This window comes from Haemaphysalis longicornis, unplaced genomic scaffold, assembly GCF_048455015.1.
Source record: "Haemaphysalis longicornis isolate Haplotype H1 unplaced genomic scaffold, Haemaphysalis longicornis Haplotype H1 scaffold_12, whole genome shotgun sequence".
NCBI classification, from domain to species: Eukaryota; Metazoa; Arthropoda; class Arachnida; order Ixodida; family Ixodidae; genus Haemaphysalis; species Haemaphysalis longicornis.
This window is the reverse complement of record NW_027526225.1, coordinates 47,871,349-47,890,689: the sequence shown is the minus strand read 5'-3', so window position 1 is coordinate 47,890,689 and position 19,341 is coordinate 47,871,349. Positions and strand designations below refer to the sequence as shown.

At 47.8% G+C, this 19,341-nt stretch overlaps 1 protein-coding gene across 1 annotated transcript; it reads left to right on the top strand.

The window, feature by feature from the left end:
- Positions 1-543: 543 nt before the first annotated feature.
- LOC144161591 (BEN domain-containing protein 5-like) lies at positions 544-13,149 on the top strand. The gene is made up of 4 exons (XM_077692234.1): positions 544-669; positions 12,287-12,425; positions 12,480-12,554; positions 12,994-13,149. The coding sequence occupies exons 1-4, from the start codon at positions 544-546 to the stop codon at positions 13,134-13,136; spliced, it is 483 nt and encodes a 160-aa protein (XP_077548360.1). The 3' UTR covers positions 13,137-13,149.
- The last annotated feature ends 6,192 nt before the right edge of the window (positions 13,150-19,341 follow it).

Below are 19,341 nucleotides of genomic sequence, written 5' to 3'. Positions count from 1 at the left end.
AGGGTAAAAATTATGGCGACGCCTACGCCGGCCCGGTCAATTAATAGTCATCTGGACCATAGAGCTCTGCACCCTCTGACACGACGGTTGCAAATGTAACTTCTAAGCCGAACACGCTAACCTGAGATTCAGAATGGGCAAGTGGGCCAAGTACACGCGGACCTACAAGAAGGAATGTGTGAAGAAGCCGGAATTCAAAGGTAATGTATTTTTATCTTCATTTTGAACTGTGTGCACTGTTAGTTACATTGCGTATGTAAAATTGAGTAAAATCATATTTTAGCCTTTGAGCTCATGCTAATATTGATGTTCTCGCGATGCATACGAACATTTTACTGCGATAAGATGAAATATTCCTAAACTAAAGCGCCACCATATTTTGCTTGTGCCGACTGGTTGTCGTCATCCGCATCGGGCGATATGGCTTATTGCCGCGCTTGCAAGGCGGAATTGCAGCCCCACGTTCAGGACTTGAAACTGCACTGCACAAGAGCCAAACATGCAAAGAACATGAAACTTTCCGCTGGACCGACGGCGGGGCCTATGTTAGCGTTTGTGGATAAAAGACCGAGGGAGCCCGGGTCCTCTGATGAGCTCAAGGCTGCAGAGCTGCGCCTGGCTGCTCCCGCCCACGGGAGCTTCCTGACTGCTCACCACCTGGCTCCCGTGGTCAGTGGGTGCTTCAGCGATTCGGCATTGGTATCGGCCATGAAATTGGGCAGAACGAAGTGCACTGCGCTAGTAGCAAAGGTGCTGGGACCAGCGTTTAGAGACAAACTTTTGAAAACATGACTGGTGCGAACTATTCATTGATTGTGGATGAGAGCACCGACGTCTCATGTACAAAGGAACTAGCTGTCGTGACGTGTTTTTCTCTCTCAGCAAAGGTGATTTTGCTACAACCTTTATCGGCCTGGTGCCAGTGTTCGATGCATCTGCGGAGGGGCTATTTTCGCAGTTGAAGGCACTGTTGATGATGGTTGGGTTTTTATGGCGCAAGGCCGACTAAGGGCAATGAGCGCCAGAGAAAAGGTTATTTAATGAAGTCAAGTGGTTACCACAAAAAGGTAGGTAAAAAAACGTGTCAACCGAACATAGTAAAATCAGTTAAAGATAATGGTGATGGCTGGTGTATAGGGACAGATTTGATTATGCGTGATAGGAAATTAGGTTTAAAAACTTAGCGTCTGACAACTACTCAAACACACGTTTCACGGAAACCATGGCATCGTCACCTAGAAACAGCGATAGATGTAGTGGGATATGTTGTCTGTAGAGTTCTGTGAAGTGTTTGTGTCGTGTTGTGTGAAGTGCCTTGCATTGTATGAGTATGTGGATTACGGATAGGCCCTCTCCACACCTGCTACACAGGGGTCTTGGAGATACCGTGAGCAGGTGGGAATGTGTTGCATGCGTGTGGCCTATCCGTAATCGAGCCAGGGTAACTTCATTGTGCCTGTTGTGTGTGTCAGTGGTGTATGCTCCCAAGAGTGTCTTTATAACGTGTAGTTCTCAGTCTGTTGATTCCAGTGTGCCTGCCATGTTGTGCGAAGGTGTTGTCTGATGTGTGATTTGAGGTCGGTGTAGGGTATTGTTGTTATGTCAACTGTAGTTGTAAGGGAAGCAGCAGCCGCCATTCGGTCTGCGGTCTCATTACCTGGAATTCCAGAGTGCCCTGGCACCCAGCACACGGTAACTTCAAGGTTTAACGCATACACAGACGTAATAGTATTAATGAGAGCATTGACCACATGGTTTTTAGACTTCTGTGAGGAAAATGTACGCACAACACATAAAGAATCAGTATAAATTACAGATTTCGGAATTCGATTTAGAACAGTATGTTTAACTACAAGAAGTATGCCATAGGCCTCTGCCGTAAAGATACTTGTATTTGTATTCATAGTTCTACAGACATTAAAGGTGCCACCATGCGCAGCACAGGAAACAGTTGTGGCAGTTTTTGAAGCATCCGTGTAAAATTCAGCACACTTGTATTTGTGCTGCAGGGACAAGTAATGTTGCACGATCGCGCTTCTAGGCACTCTGTTTTTCTCGACACTTGTAAAAGATGCATTACATGATATCGGGCGAAGCTGCCACGGTACTAGAAGTTCAGTAGCAGAGGTTTTGATGGTGTCTGAGAACATGACATCAAGTTGTGACGCTTCTTCTCTTACTCTGAAAGCGAAGGGAGCAGAGACTGATGGACGATTAGTAAGAAGTTCAGATATAGATGTATCATAAAAACTGATGTAAAAAGATGGTGAGGCATTGATGATATTTTAAAAGCATAAAGCAGGTCTGTGTAAGCTCGCTGACGTTCTAGGCTCCATTTGTTGCACTCTACATACAGACTTTCGACTGGACTAGTCCGAAAGGCACCACACGACAAGCGGAGCCCTAGATGAAGCACAGGGTCCAGCATTCGAAGGGATGTTTTAGTGGCTGACCCATAGACAACGCTACCATAGTCCAATCGTGAACCTATCAAGCTGGTAAAAACACGTAAAAGAAGTTGTTTGTCAGCACCAAAAGAAATGTGCGACAGAACCTTCAGGATAGTCAGTGTTTTTAAGCATTTGTGTTTTAGTTGTTTTATGTGTGGGATAAATAAATGTGAGCTTTTCGTCAAAGATTATACCTAAAAACTTGTGTTCCTTTTTGACAGGAATCGAGACACCATTGAGATGAATGTCTGGATCCGGCCGGATGCCACGCCTCTTGGAAAACAAGACACTAGTGCACTTCCCTGGATTAAATTTAAAACCGTTGCTATCTGCCCAACCAGCTAGCTTGTTAACACCAAGCTGGACTTGGCGCTCGCAGATAGACAAGTTACAAGACTTAAAGGATAATTGTACGTCGTCTACATAAATTGAGCAGGAAATCGACGGTGGCAATGCCGTCCTAAGGGAATTCATTTTCACAGTAAAAAGGGTACAACTTAACACTCCATCTTGTGGCACTCCATTTTCCTGCACATGAATCCTAGAGAGTGCAGTTTCAACTCGCACGCGAAACGTTCTTTCGGACATGTAACTGGCAAGCGTGTTCATCAAGTTACGCGTTATGCCAAAGGACTTCAGATCGATGAGGATACCATACCTCCAAGCAGTATCATACGCCTTTTCTAGATCAAAGAATACTGTCATACAGTACTGCTTATGGAGGAAAGCATCTTTTATATACGCCTCTGATGCAACGAGTTGATCGTTGGTAGATCGCCCCGCCCTAAAGCCTGCCTGGCAGCTCTCGAAAAGACCATAGTACACGAGTCTCCTGTTTATCATCTTCTCAAAGAGCTTACACAGGCAGCTTGTCAGAGCAATTGGACGATAACTGGCAGGAGAGGAAGGGTCCTTCCCTTCCTTTAGGACAGCCACTACTATGGCCTCCCTCCAAGAGCGTGGAATGTGCCCCAAAAGCCATATTTTGTTGTATAGGTGTAGGAGTGTTTCAAGGGTGTCTGAGTGTAAGAATTGTATCATTGTGTAAGTAATCTTATCTGCACCTGGAGCTGAAGGTTTACATGTGGTCAAACCAGCCTTCAGCTCATAAATTGAAAAAGGAGAATTGTAAGAAATGTGCGACTTGTTGCTATCACGCAGTGACTTCTCCGCAGATGTTTTGTGTTTCATGAAAGTGTTCGTGTAGTGTGCTGAACTGGACACGTGTTCGAAGTGTTGTGCAAGTGTGTTAGCCTGGTCTTCCACTGTGTCCCCTGTTGTACTAACCAGGGGCAGGCTGTGTGTCTGTTGTCCTTTTAGTTTTCGTATTCGTGTCCAGACTTTGTGTCAGTGTATGAGTTGATGGAAGTGAGGAAGGTGCGACAACTCTCCCTTTTGGCCTCACGACGCACTCGCTTCCCAAAAGCCTTTGCCCGTTTGAAAGAAATGAGGTTTATCTGACGTGGTGTACCGGCGAAGAACACCCCACGCCTTGTTCTGGGCCTCTCGCGTCCGCCTGCAGTCCTCGTTCCACGAGGGCCTCTTTGGGGTGCGGGACTCACTGGAGGCGCCTGGGGAATGGACTTTTCGGCAGCGTCGAGGATGTGCGCCGTGATGAGTAACGCGGCTTCCTCCACGTGTAGGTGTTTTATGGATGTGTGGTGTAGTTGCGATGTTTGAGTGAATGTGCTCCAGTTTGCTTGTGATTCATTAAACCTTTTATGGGAAGATGGACTGCTCGGGCCTGTACCTATATACGTTAATGAAGTGGGGAAATGGTCACGACCATATGGGTCTGTGCCCACGCCCCACTCAAGACATGGAAAGAGAACTGCGGAACCAATAGCCAAGTCAGGATGCGAGTATGTATTGTGTCCTAAGTTATTATATGTAGGCTGTTTTTTGTTGAAAAGGCATGCTCCGGAGGATGTAAGAAACTTCTCTATCAGGCGACCTCGGGCATCCGTTCTGGAGTAGCCCCAAAGAGAGTTGTGCGCATCAAGGTCAGCATCAAGGTTAGTATGTATGGTTCGGGCAGCTGGTCAACCAGTGCCTCGAAATCAGAGCTCAGAAGAGTAAAATCAGGAGAGATGTAAATGGAGCATACCGTTATCAACCTATTAAATATTATCGTACGGATTGCTACAGCCTCAACGACAGTGTTCAGAGTGACAGGGTGGCAGGCTAAGGATTTCTGGGCGACAATTGCCACACCTCCTGAAGAGTATGTGCAGCCAACCCTGTCCTTTCTGAATACCATGTACCTATTCAAGAAATTTGTGTTTCGAATTGAGGTGGGTTTCCTGGAGAGAGAGAGAGAGAGAGAGAGAAAGAACTTTATTCTGGAGCTGTTGGGTCAACGGCGAGTGGTGACCAGCGCTTGAAGGGCAGACACATGATACTTGGCTGACTGGCATGCAGAATCTCATACACATCGTCAAGATTTTTAAGGAGGCCTCTGCAGTTCTATTGGATGATGTTTTCTGTTTCCATTATTTAAATTTAAGAATAACTGGAGTGTGTGTGTGTGTGTGTGTTTGTTCATGTGTCGTCTTTCGGGGCTGTTATTCTAGGATTTTTAGGCCTTTCTGTCGGCTGGGACATCGGAGGCCGCTCTTTGCGCTGCGTTGCAGGCAGGAACGGCGTGACATCCATCTCCTCGTCGGATTCCAGAAGGGTGCCAGGCGGACCAGGCCCCCCGGTCTTGGCCCCCTTTCGGGAGCCCTTCGGTTGAGCCGCCACCGCCGAGGGCGTTCGGGGCACCCGAGGTGGCACGGGATGTGCGGTGGCGGTGGGAGCCGATGCGGGGTGTAAGGTCCACTTATGAGATTAGCGGCCAGGCGCCCGGGCTGCGCGTGAAAACCCGCCGCTCTGTCTGGCGACGTAGCACTGCCGACACTGCGCTGCAGTCGACGCCAACTGGTCACGGCGTACGCGGGAGACGGATTGTCTGGCCCACCGCATGCCACAAGGATAATCCCCCATTGAGAAGCCTGACTGTGGCGCCGGATTCTAGGAACGTCTACTTGACGCGCGGAGGTGGTGGGATTACCGGCGTCCGGACAAGCGCCGCACGAGTCTCTATTGTTAACACGTCCCGGTCAGCATGACGCACAGTCGCGTCTTTCGCGCTCATCCCTCGGGGTCGTACGCGTTTTCTGGCCCGCGGGCGGTCCGTTGACCTGAGATAGCGGCGCCTCATTGAATATTCCGTGACGTGCTGAGTGACAGCTGTCTACGTGAATTCGGGCACTCCCATACGCGTGTACGAACGCTACAGGGGCGTTCCCGAGTGAGGGTGATCTCGAGGTTTTAAAAGGCCGAACTTGGCCGTTGGAAATCGTTCTTGTCAGAGCGCTGAGCTGGCAGTTCCCGGCGGGACAAAGAGTCTCGACCGTTAACGCTAGGTTGGGAGTTGTGAGCCCCCTAGTCGAGGTTAAGATCGCGTCGGAGGTTTAGGGTGCAGCGCCGCACCGGGCAACTAGACGGATCTTGTGGCGAGACAGAGTCTCGGCCGTGGTTTCTCGAGCGGTTTGTGTACGCTCCGAGAATAGGAGTTAGACGAAGTTGAGGAGCTTGAGTGATTTGTGCGCACTCGGAGCTAGCGTCTAGCGGAAGTTCGAAGTTTTTCTTTTCATTACTCATGTACCCAGTTTCCCTACTGTAAATAGCTGTATATAAACTTCCGTTTCATTTAATCAACCTCAACGCCTCGAGTTCGTCAATTCGACCGCCGTCTCCAAGAACTTCAATACCATCGCCCTGCCAGCCTCCTGCCAAATCAACCGGAGCCCGGGCGATTGGGTTCCTGATCGACACCGGACTTCGGGGGAAACCGAACTTTACTCGGGGCCCCCGGTGTTCATCCGGTCGGCACCCTCCAACGCACTGGAGGACGGGGAGGCAGAGGCGGTAGCGGCACCGGTCCCTACAGAAGAGGTTGTCACCACAACCACTGCAGCCTCAGCAAGCGGCGTGGCAACGGATTGGGATGCCTGAGGCACCCCAGGGGGGGGGGCGGAGGAGGGACCAGGTCAGACTCGCTGAACTGGGTCCCTGTGGACACCAGACGCCGCTCCGCCCCCCCCCCCCCCGGCGAGCCGCGTCGGCGTACCTCCCCAGGGGGAAAGAGGCGAACCTCTTCCACGCCTCTGGGAAGGTGATGTTCTCAGTGATCTTCACATTTATGATCGCCTTCTCCTGATTAAACTTCTCGCATTTTCGAGAGTAGGCAGCGTGGGGTCCCTGGCAGTTGGCGCAAGTGAGGGTTGATGATGGACAATTGTCAGATGAATGAACATGCTGAGCGCACTTTGAAGGCACTGTTAGCTGGAAGCAAACTTGACATAAAATATTGTGTGAGCCTCGGGTCAGACGGGGCGAGCGTTATGTGTGGGCAGCACAACAGCCTGAACACAAAAATGAAGGCAGAAAATGCCCGGCTCGTGCTTGTGAAGTGTGTGTGCCATTCCTTATAGCTAGCCTGCAATGAGGCAATCGATGTGCTACCCACACACATTGATGACCTTGCACGCGAAACTTTCAATTGGTTCGCACATTCTCCAAAAATTCAGCAAGCGTACAGGGAAACGTACGCTGCCATTAACTCGGGCGATGTCCCGAATAAGCTGGCAGGTGTCTCTGTGCGACAAGGTGGCTCAGTATTGCACCTGCCTTGCGATCAATCTTAAATCAGTGGGCTGCACTGCTATCCCACTTCCAAGCAGCGAAAAGTCAGGAACGCTGCTATGCAGCAAAAGTGCTAAGCGAATTGTTGGCTGATGAACAAAATTTACTTTTGTTAAGTTTCTCAGCCCGATCGTCGACGAATTCGAGCGAATGAACAAGCTCTTTCAGTGCGAGGCCCCGGACCCTGTGAGGGTAATTAAAAGGACACTGAAGTGAATTTGTCAAGCTTCTGGTTTTGCTTGCACTGCGTAGACTGGCTCAAATTACCACACTTTTCATCGTTTATCCGGTTGATAAGTCGTTAATTATTTTATAAAGCGGGAAAGAAGAAAAACTACCATGCGCGGTCTGTGGCGGCCGCACCAACTAAAGCTGTGACGTCGCGAGGAGATGGCACCGTGATTGGACGATGTCCGAGGTAAGTTTCGGTTTCGGTTCTGTAAAACAACATGTTTGAAATCCGACGGCATCGTTGGATGGGCCTTCTCGATATCTCAGTAATCGCCGTACCACCCTTCTGCCATATTGTCGGCTGTAAAATGCCCGAGATCAGCCTCCCAGGACGGCTTGGAATCGTAGAAATCACTAGCCGAGGCCTACGCAGTGGATGACGCCCTCCGCGTCACCGCTGACGCTGACGCTTTTCCCTCATATTCGGAGCTTGCCTCACTCATGCCTGTATCGTAAAAAGCGTGTTCGCACCAGGCCAAGGGTGTACTGATTCAGGCCTGTGCCCACTGCCCGCAAGCAGCAGCACGCTAACGAGAACTCGCTAGAGCGTCAGTAGAGACTTTTAGCTAACCGTGTTCGACGGTCCGCTCCGGTATCAGCGGCACACTCAGCGCAAGCGGAGCCAATGCCGTTCGCGGCCAAGCGCGCCACGCATGCGCAATGACGCTCCCGCTTGCTATCAGAGCGGATGATGATGATGATAGTTGGTGTTTAATGGCGCAAGGCCGACGAGGGCAAAGAGCGCCAGAGAAGTTATTTAATGAAAAGAAGTGATTACCACAAAAGGTAGGTATAAAATGTGTAAACTGGACATAGTAAGATCAATAAAGATAATGGTGATGGCTGGTGTATAGGGCCAGATTTGATTATGCATGATAGGAAATGAGGTTTAAAAACTTCACATCTGACAAATATTTAAAAACGCGTTTCACAGAAACCATGGCATCGTCACCTAAAAACATGGATGGGTGTAGGGGAATATGTTGTCTGTAGAGTTCTCTGAAGTGTTTGTGTGGTGTTGTGTCAAGTGCCTTGCATTGTATGAGTATGTGGACTACGGATAGGCCCTCCCCACACCTGCTACACAGGGGTCTTGGAGATCCCGTGAGCAGGTGCGAGTGCGTCACTTGTGTATGGCCTATCCGTAATCTAGCTAAGGTAACTTCAACGTGCCTGTTGTGTGAGTCAGTTGTGTATTGTCCCAAGTCTGGTTTTATTACGTGTAGTTTGTTGTCTGTCTGTTCGCTCCAGTCTGCTTGCCGAGTTTTACGGAGTTGTCTAATGTGTGGCTTGAGGTCTGTGTAAGCCCAGGTGAAAAAAACAATGGGAAACAATTGAACTTACCATTTGGCCCAAATGGAAACAGTCTTTCCCAATTGGGCTAAACGGAATTGGCCTGGATGCCCATTTGGAAAACCAAATCCATTTGGGACAGAGAGGAATACCAATTGGTCCATTTGTGGTCTCACCAATTGGAAGACAGAAACCATTTGGTGGAGAGTAATACCAAACGGTCCAATTGGAATCTTCACCAATTGGGAGAAAGCAACCATTTGGAAGGTAAGAAAACCAATTATCCCAATTGGTGTCTTCACCAAGTAGAAGAAATCAACCAATTGGTAGGGAAGAAACCCAACTGGACCAATTGGAAGGCAGCTACCAATACCAACAGCTAATAAAAAGACTGATAGATGCATTATGCAGCTCTGGCACTATGTTCCTTATTCCAAGACATAAAAACTGTTTAGTGTTTATGTAGATCACGGCTGCTTGCTGTTTTGAGGCATGCTCGATGATCAATGACCAGAAGCAGTTATGAGGAAATCAAAATTTATTTCCTAAACCCATTTTGTGCGTAATCATGTGATAAAAAAAGACAATACATACAAACATATCAGCCAGCTCTGTGGCTAAGGCATATTGTACAGCTTAGCATTACAATACGGGCTCAATCCCAGCCCCGGTAGCCGTTTTCCTGATGTGAGGCGAAAAACAATTCTAGTGTGTAGAGATTAGAACACTTTAACAATTCAAGGGCTCTAAATCAATCTGTAGCGCTCTAATACAGCATACGTCATAGCCCAGGTGTTGCTTCGGTGCGTTAAACACCATTATTGTACAAATTAGTGTCCATAACAGTAGGTTCGAGGTATGCACACATGCACAAAAGAAACTATATAGCCGATATTGTCGGCATGTGAAGTGAACAGAAGAATCACTAAACTGGTTTTCTAAACTACATTAAAAATAGCATACAAGTAATATGAGCACAATCAACTTTATAGAGGCAGTGCACACATCCGAAGGGACTCCACGTAAACAGATAAAAATACAGACAATGTTTTGGTAGTCAAATTAAAAAATAGAATACTAAAATAAAATTTTATACAGGTGATGAAGCACATCTTAAGAAATGTTTAACAGATCAGAATATCTTTTAACAGATCAGAATATCAAACAAAGGGTGCTAAATAAGTGACAAAATTGTTTCGTGCAAAATCATGCAATCAGCAAAAAGTAAGATACAAACAAGAAACGCAAGAAATCTATCTCCATGAAAGTAGGTGCAAGGTATACGAAAAACTACACAGCTAGTGTCGCATTCTCCCTACCATGAATTAAATGGATCAAAGGTACAATATACAAGGCTTTTAAAGCTGATTAAAAAACGGTATGCAAGCAAAATCGACACACAACAAACTTTATACAAGCAAGGTAGCATGCCTGAAGAGATGACAAAGAGATACAATAAATGCACACCCACCAAGGTGGCTCAGTGGCTAAGACGTGCTGCTAAGCACGAGGTCGCAGGTTCAATTTCCGGCTGTGGCGGCCGCTTTTCTGCTGGAGGCGGAAAGCAAAACAGCCCGTGTGTACGAGATTTTGGCACATGTTAAAGATCCCCAGCTGGTCAAAATTAATCCGGAGCCATCCACTACAGCGCCTCATCGTCTGCTTTGCGCCGGCACGTTAAACCCTACAATCAATCAATCTACAACAAATGCACAACATTTTAGAAGTTGGTCTGAACTTTACACAGCCCAATTCAAGAGGTGTTAAACAGATAAAAAAAGATTAAATACAGGGTGCTGAATCGATCCCCATAAGCCACTACTCTAACCATGCATTTATCATTACATTGATGAATGCATTAGCATGCAAGAAACTCACATGGTGAGTGAGCTAGGTACAGGAGAAATGTGAACATTTTTGTCCACTTGGATTAAAACAGAAATGTTTGAAATTTCTGAAATTGGGAGCAAGTCATATGTAGCTGCTTCTTTTACAACCCTGAGTAAATGTTTCATTGTGACAAGACTGTTCTTCACAGGAGTGCACTTCAGGCGCTTCACTACGACATACCCCCTAATGTTGCTCCGGCAGATGATCTTCTGAATGACAGCATAGGAACCATCAGCAAGTTGAACAGCAGAGCTGTTAGTTTTCTTCCCTACAGCATACTTGCGGGTCGTGAACATCATTCCCTTAGTACGCATGCGTGCATACTGCACAGAGTTCTCGAGGTTGACATAATTGTCAGGAGGACAATATGGAACACCTCTTCCAAAAAAACGAACCCCTTCCACAGCATTTGTTTTCTGTGTCACCACAGTGTCAAGGGAAGCACAGTAGTCACGGGCTCTTTCCTCAGTTGTCACTTGAAGCAGGTTATCCACAACATTCTCGATTTGCAGTGTACGGCAAATTTGGTGAGGAACACCCTTGACCGACTTCACAACACTTTTCAATTTTCCATTGCCTGCTTCAAAGGGAAAGGCTGAATGGGCCCACAATGGCCCCCATTGACGCACACTCTTTACTATGTGCAGCAGCTGGTGCACGTTGAATGTCATGCAGACCTTGTCATACAGGTGTTCGGCCCGAACATGAAACTCAACAAGGAGCTCCTCGGCTCGTGCTATGTCCGAAGCACTGATGTCTCGCTTTAGCAGAATGTGGACGGCCTCAACAAGACATGCCCAGTGTGCAATGCCAGCCCTGTCCAAAAGGCCTTCGAGTACCGGCACGCTATAGTAGAGGAGCCAGTTCTCGTATTCTTTCGCCTTCCACCACCTCCTGTCTTTAGCGATTCTCGGCATACGCTTCACTTCCCGGGGAGGAGTGATTGCCACTAGTCTATGGCCTATGTCATCTTCATACTTCCCAATGTATAGCGGGCAACTGGTCTTGCCCAGCCACATTTTTAGGAATTGTCTTGCCACTCCCAACATGATGCAATGCATGTAATCCGGGACAAAACCCCAGACTATGTGAAATTGCGGCAAGTTAAGAAGTGGTGAAACAGTCATGACGCCACTTTCAGGCTCTCCTCGCTCCAAGGCAATTTCCATGTGTGAAACCATTTGCTCTTCTGACCTCTCCGGAGGCTCTTCTTCTTGTATGGGTACCTCAGGGCCCCAGCAGAGCTTTCCCCAACTTGCAGGCACCAATTGCAGCCATTGAAGCCATTGAACTGTGTAAGGCCCTGCATTGGAGCTCTTGCTACAGAATCTACCGCGCAACAAATACAGAATGCTTTGAAGAGCTTCCTCTCCCCTTCATGTTCGAGCATGAATCCATTCGTGCTTAAGTCATTCATAGACTCGACAAATGCAGCTTGGAAGAGGCCCATCTCTGGTTTTTTCTTCCAAACCAGAGGGCAGATAGCACACGCTTGTTCATTCTTTGTTCAGCGGGACATGGTAGGCCATTTTTACAGCCAACACAGCCCAAATTTTCGAAGTATGGGATGGGTCTAAACTGGGATTGTGTGCGTCCCCATGAATAATTTTTCCCCCTGCTCAGGGCGCTCCAATCTGGTATTTTAACCAGTTATTGCTTGTTTTTTTTTTAGCCCATTGCGCTTCTGCCATTCACCTCTCTCATTTACACTTTGCTGATTCCTCCTACTGCAGGTTGACATTGGCCAGGGACTCTTTGTGCCCAGGGAGACCTGGAGAAGAGTGCAAGCAAGAGAAAAGGACTCTATGTTCGTAAAAGATCTACTTGTGGCCATATCGAGTCCGGCGCAGTTGCAAGGGCGATCATTGCAAGGTAATTATAAGCCCTATGTACATCCTATGTGCATAACACGCTCTTGCTTTGCAGGCAAGCATAGCCCCCGTTTTCCCGGCCGTCCAAAGAAAGACCCGCTCACTCCTTGGAAGGTGTCCGTGATGCGAAGTAAGCGATTCTATAATTCTGTGCAAAATATATTGCTGGATTACATTGACGTGTGGCAATATCTTCCCATGCCAGCTACATTATTGTTGCTGGCTATTAGACGCTTAAAGATGTTAAAAGGTCAGCAGATTCGTGCGAGGGAATGATGCCTTAAAAAATGCATGAACAGGCCAACATTTTTATTTTTGAATAAATTTCTTCTGGGTAAATTAATGCCTTGAGTTGCTCAAACCAGCTAACATTTACGCAAAAATTTTGACCTGTCTGTCTCTCAATTGAGCCACCCAGCCAAAAGTTAAGAAATCTTGGACAAGGCGCAAAACCTTTCCAAACTATTACATCTGATAGCATGCTTCATACTAGTAAATGGCCAAAAGTTACGGTTGTTTTCTTGGGGCTGTGTGTTTTGTCATTCGTGAAAATTTCTCTTTTCTCACAGACTGCTACAAGCATAGGCTTGACAAGCGGGGAGTCTCCGATGACGTTCAGCCCATGGTCTTGAAGCAGCTCAACCACTACATCGTGGAAAAAATTGCCGACATCGATCGCACAGCAAAGAAGTATGCAATTTATGGCAGCTAGTCTTGTTTACGCATCTTTTTAACAGTCATCCCACTTCCATGTGGTGCTGAAATAGTATTGGGGATATTTGATGTTTTTCGTCAGTGATAGACATTAACATGCCTGCTATAGGCACTGGAAACCCCTTAATTCCACCAGACTGCATGTTAGTACAGGGCTGAAAAAGTAGTTCAAACATTTAACACCTGTCCAGGTAGGTGAAGTTAAACAGTTGAATCCTGTGACGTGATACCAGTGCTCATGCCAGTCTCGCAATGGGTCCCATGTAGTAACCACTTGCACAACTATCAGCCCAGTTAACTCCCGTTTCGCATTGTGCAGGACCTTATATTCTTTTTCTTTTAAACAGGATGGAGTGAGAGGAAGATACAAGCCCAACGCAAGCCATGGAAGAAGACACAAGCCATGTCCTTTCCATTTTTCCATTTCTAATAAATATGCAAGTAAAACTGAACACAAGTGGTTGGAGTTGTTTTAGGCTTGGCTTTGTAAACAAAGTTGGTCATCCAAAAATTAAATGATCGAGTTTGTATACATAGCTATGGTCACTTACTGATTGACCGCATGCATTTTATCATCATTCCAAGCAGCCCAATTGCTTTTTTTTTCAATTGGAATTACTTTTCCCCAATTGGACCAATTGCTTTTTATTTCCAATTGGTCCAATTGTGTACTAATACACAATTGGAAAATGAGTGAAAAACAAGTGAAAATTCACCAATTGTTTCCAATTGTTTTTTTTTTACTGGGAGGTAGTGTTGCCATGTCTACTGTGTTTCAGAGTGCAGCATTGGCGGCCATTTCATCCGCCACTTCATTACCACCAATGCCAGAATGGACTGGCACCCAACACACAGTCACCCCAAGGTTTGAGGAATAAGCTACCATAATTGTTTTGAAGACAAGATTAATGACATGGTTTTTTGATGACTTTCCGGATGATAATGCACGGACGACGCTCAACGAATCTGTATAAATGACGGATGTAGGAATACGATGTTCGACTATGTGACTTACAACCAGAAATATGCCATATCCTTCTGCCGTAAAAATACTTGTATTAACATTCATTGTTCTACATGCTTCAAAATTGGGCCCATGCGCAGCACAAGACACCGCAGTGGACGTTTTAGATGCATCGCTGAAAAACTCTGCAGCCTTGTATTTATCCTGTATATACATGAAATGCTGCAAAATCCCACTTTTTGGTGTCCTGTTCTTATTGTATTTTAAGAAAGACAAGTCACATGCAACAGGACGAAGATGCCATGCTGCTACAAGATCGGTGATAGATGACTTGATTGTGTCTACAAAGGAGACCTCATGAATAGTGACCTCGTCCCATACTCTCAGCGAGAAGGGAACAGGAATGGATGGGCGATTTAAAAAGAGCATTGATGTGGATGTATCATTAAAAACCGGTTTAAAAGGATGGTTGTCCATTGATGAAATTTTAGAGGCATATAACAAGTCAACATAGGTTCGCTGGTGTGATAAGCACCATTTGTCACACTCTGCGTAAAGACTCTGTACAGGGCTCGTACGGAATGCGCCACAAGAGAGGCGAAGCCCCAAGTGAAGCACTGGGTCGAGCATTTTAAGTGCTGTTTTAGTGGCTGACCCATACACAACACTCCCATAGTCCAATCTAGACACCACTAGGCTTCTGAAAATACGTAACAGGAGTTGCTTATCAGTTCCACCATACGACTGGTGGGAAAAGATTTTAAGAATGTTGAGAGCCTTTAGACATTTATGTTTCAATTGTTTAATGTGAGGGATGAACGTAAGCCTTTCAACGAACACCACACCTAAAAACTTGTGTTCCTTCCTCACAGGAATCGATACGCCATTAAGGATAATGTCTGGGTCCGGATGGATCCCACGCCTCCTGGAGAAGACAATACAGGTGCTTTTTTCTGGGTTAAGTTTTAAACCATTCTTGTCTGCCCAGCTGGCAAGTTTTTTGACACCGAGCTGGACTTGACGCTCACAGATGGACATATTACATGATTTAAAAGATACCTGGATGTCGTCTACATACATTGAATAAGAAATTGTAGGTGGCAGTGCCTTCCCAAGGGAGTTCATCTTAACTATGAACAGAGTGCAGCTTAGCACTCCACCTTGCGGAACGCCGTTTTCTTGCACATGAACTCTTGAGAGTGCGCTACCTACTCTCACGCGAAACGTTCTTTCGGAAAAAACTAGCAAGGGTGTTGAGCATGTGGCCCGAAACACCGAAAGAGTTTAGGTCACTGAGGATCCCGTAACGCCAAGCGGTGTCATAGGCCTTCTCAAGGTCAAAAAACACCGTTGTGCAAAACTGTTTATGAATGAAGGTGTCCTTTATATAGGACTCGAGCGCGACAAGTTGATCGTTGGTGGATCGCCCCACCCTAAAGCCTGCCTGGGAGCTCTCGAGAAGACCGTTGTACTCAAGGAAGTACACGAGCCTACGATTTATCATCTTCTCGAGCATCTTGCACAGGCAGCTTGTCAGGGCGATGGGACGATAACTGGCGGGAGAGGAAGGGTCCTTTCCTTCCTTCAGGAAAGCCACTACTGTGGCCTCTCTCCAAGAGCGAGGAATGTGCCCCGAAAGCCATATGTTGTTGTATAGATGTAGGAGTGTTTCAAGAGTGTCTGGGTGTAGGTGTTGTATCATGGTGTATGTGATTTTGTCTGCACCTGGAGCTGAAGGCTTACATGCGTTCAGAGCAACCTTCAGCTCATGAATTGAAAAAGGGGAATTGTAAGAAGTGTGCGAGTTGTTGTTATCACGCAGGGACTTCTTTTCTACAGATGTCTTGTGTTTCATGAAAGTGTTTGTGTAGTGTGCTGAACTGGACACGTGTTCGAAGTGTTGTGCAAGTGTGTTAGCCTGGTCTTCCAGTGTGTCCCCTGTTGTACTAACCAGGGGCAGGCTGTGTGTCTGTTGTCCTTTTAGTTTTCGTATTCGTGTCCAGACTTTGTGTGTGTCAGTGTATGAGTTGATGGATGTGAGGAAGGTGCGCCAACTCTCCCTTTTCGCCTCACGACGCACTCGCTTCCCAAGAGCCTTTGCCCGTTTAAAAGAAATGAGGTTATCTGACGTGGGGTACCGGCGAAGGACACCCCACGCCTTGTTCTGGGCCTCTCGCGCCCGCCTGCAGTCCTCGTTCCACCAGGGCCTCCTTGGGTTGCGGGACGCACTGGAGGCCTGGGGCATGGACTTTTCGGCGGCGTCGACTATGTGCGCCGTGACGAGTTGGGCTGCTTCCTCCACGTGTAGGTGTTTTATGGTTGTGTGGTGTAGTTTAGATGTTTCTGTGAATGTACTCAAGTTTGCTTCTGATTCATTAAACCTGTTATGGGAAGATGGACTGCATGGGCCTTTACATATGTACGTTAGGGATGTGGGGAAGTGTACACTACCATATGGGTCCGTGCCCACGCCCCACTCAAGACATGGAAAGAGAATTGCAGAACCAATAGCCAAGTCGAGATGTGAGTACGTATTATGTCCTAAGTTATGGTATGTAGGCTGTTTTTTGTTGAAAAGGCATGCTCCTGAAGGTGTAAGAAATTTCTCTATCAGGCGACCTCGGGCATCAGTTCTGGAGGAGCCCCAAAGAGAGTTGTGCGCATTAAGGTCGCCTGTTAGGATGTATGGTTCGGGCAGCTGGTCGACCAGCGCCTCGAAATCAGAGCTCGAAAGTGCAAAATCAGGAGGAATGTAAATGGAGCATACCGTTATCAATCTATTAAATATTATCGTACGGATTGCTACAGCCTCGAGGACAGTGTTCAGGGTGACAGGGTGGCAGGCTAAGGATTTCGGGGCAATTATGGCCACACCGCCAGAAGAGTGTGTGCAGCCATCCCTGTCCTTTCTGAAGACCATGTAACTATTCAAGAAATTTGTGTGCTTGGAATTCAAATGTGTTTCCTGAACACACATTACACTTGGCTGATTAGCATGCGTCAAGATTTTTAAGAAGGCCTCTACAGTTCCATTGAATTATGTTTTCTCTTCCCATTATTTAGTGTGAGAGCTACTGGAGTGTGTGTGTTTGATTATGTGTCGTCTTTCGGGGCTGTGACTCTCACCTTTTTTGGCTTGTGGGGAGGCTTTGGCGTCGGGATGCGTTCCTTGCGCTGCGTTGCAGGCAGGAACGGCCCGACATCCATCTCGTCGTCGGATGTCCGAGGGGTGCCCGACGGACCGGGCCCCCCGGACTTGGCCCCCCCTCGGGAGCCCTTCGTTTGAGCCGCCACCGCCGAGGGCGTCCGGGGCGCCAGAGGTGGCACGGGCGGTGCGGTGGCGGTGGGAACCGGTGCGGGGCCCGTGGTGTCCATCACCTCGGTACCCTCCAACGCACAGGAGGACGGGGAGACAGAGGCGGGAGCGGCAGCGGTACCGACGGAAGAGGTTGCCACCACAACCGCTGCTGCCTCAGCAAGCGGCGTGATGGCGGGTTGGGCTGCCAGAGGCAACCCAGGGGGGGGGGGGGAGGGACCAGGTCAGACTCGCTGAACTGGGCCCCTGTGGAAACGAGACGCCGCTCCGCCCCCCGGCGAGCCGCGTCGGCGTACCTCACCAGGGGGAAAGAGGCGAACCCCTTTCGCGCCTCTGGGAAGGTAAGGTTCTCAGTTACCTTGATGTTAATTATCTTTTTTTCCAGTTGGAACTTTTTCACACTTGCGGGAGTACGCTGCATGCGGCCCGCCGCAGTTCACACAAGACAGGGTATCGGATGGACAATTGTCGCTTGGATGATCATGCGCCGCGCATTTCGCATACGTCGTTCGGCCACGGCAAGAGTTTGTACCATGCCCGAACCGCTGGCACTTAAAACAGCGCCGCGGGTTCGGGATGTACGGACGGATGGAGCCACGGATAAAACCTGGATTTATGTGTTGTGGGAGTACTGCGCGGTCAAAAGTCAAGATAATGTGCTTGGTGGGAATCTCCTTGTCGTCTCTGCGGATAGTGATGCGTCTCACGGCAGTGACGCCCTGATCCTTCAAGCCGGCAAGGAGATCCGCATCCGTTTCGTTCAAGAGATCTGTCTCGGATATCACGCCCTGCGAGCTGTTGAGGCTCCGATGGAATGTGACCCTGATGTCTACATCAGCCAGTCTAGTCTGAGCTAGAAGCTTCGTGGACTGTTGCTTGTCATTTAGTTCGATTAGGAGTTCACCAGACCTTTGTTTTTTGCACTTATATGATTTTCCTACTATGGCTTCAAGATACTTGGCGATCAAGAAGACTGACTGAGATGCTAGAGGGTGGGTTGGATTGAGCGATTTCATCACAAGAAATCGAGAAAAATTATCCGGTTCAGGAAATGTTAAAGATGGCAATGGGGGAAAAGGTACTTCGGTGCGGCCCCTTTTCAGGGACCGATCACGTTTGGGGAGGGGGGTTTGAAAATGCCATATAGCATAGTATAAAAGCAGGGAGACTGGGGTACTTTCTTTTTTGACCTTACCCTGGTAGCCAAAGAGGTCCCGGAGCTCCCTGCCTGGTAAACAGACAGGGAGCCCATCCGCCGGAGCTTGACCTGGGCTCCGACGGCCACCGTCTGGTAAACAGACAGGGAGCCCATCCGCCGGAGCTTGACCTGGGCTCCGACGGCCACCGTTCGTGGTTTCTAACCCTCCACCTATAAACACATCGTCACGGTTGGATCCACCTTATGTTTGGGGGCTCGGGGTCCGCGGTATCGCCAGTACCGTCACCAAGATTGCTCAAGGTGCCCCGTGCGGGGGCTATCAGAGCGGATGATGATGATGGTTGGGGTTTTATGGCGCAAGGCCGACTAAGGGCAAAGAGCGCCAGAGGGAAGTTTATTTAATGAAGTGAAGTGGGTACAAAAAAAAATGTCAACCGAACATAGTAAAATCAGTTACAGATAATGGTGATGGCTGGTGTATAGGGCCAGATTTGATTATGCGTGATAGGAAATGAGGTTTAAAAACTTAACGTCTGACAAATACTCAAACACACGTTTAACAGAAACAATGGCTTCGTCACCTAGAAACTGCGATGGATGTAGTGGGATATGTTGTCTGTAGAGTTCTCTGAAGTGTTTGTATCGTGTTGTGTGAAGTGCCTTGCATGCGAGTAGGATGTGCACTACGGATAGGGCCTCTCCGCACCTGCTGCACTGGGGTCTACAAGATCCCGTCAGCAGATACGAGTGCGTTGCATGGGTGT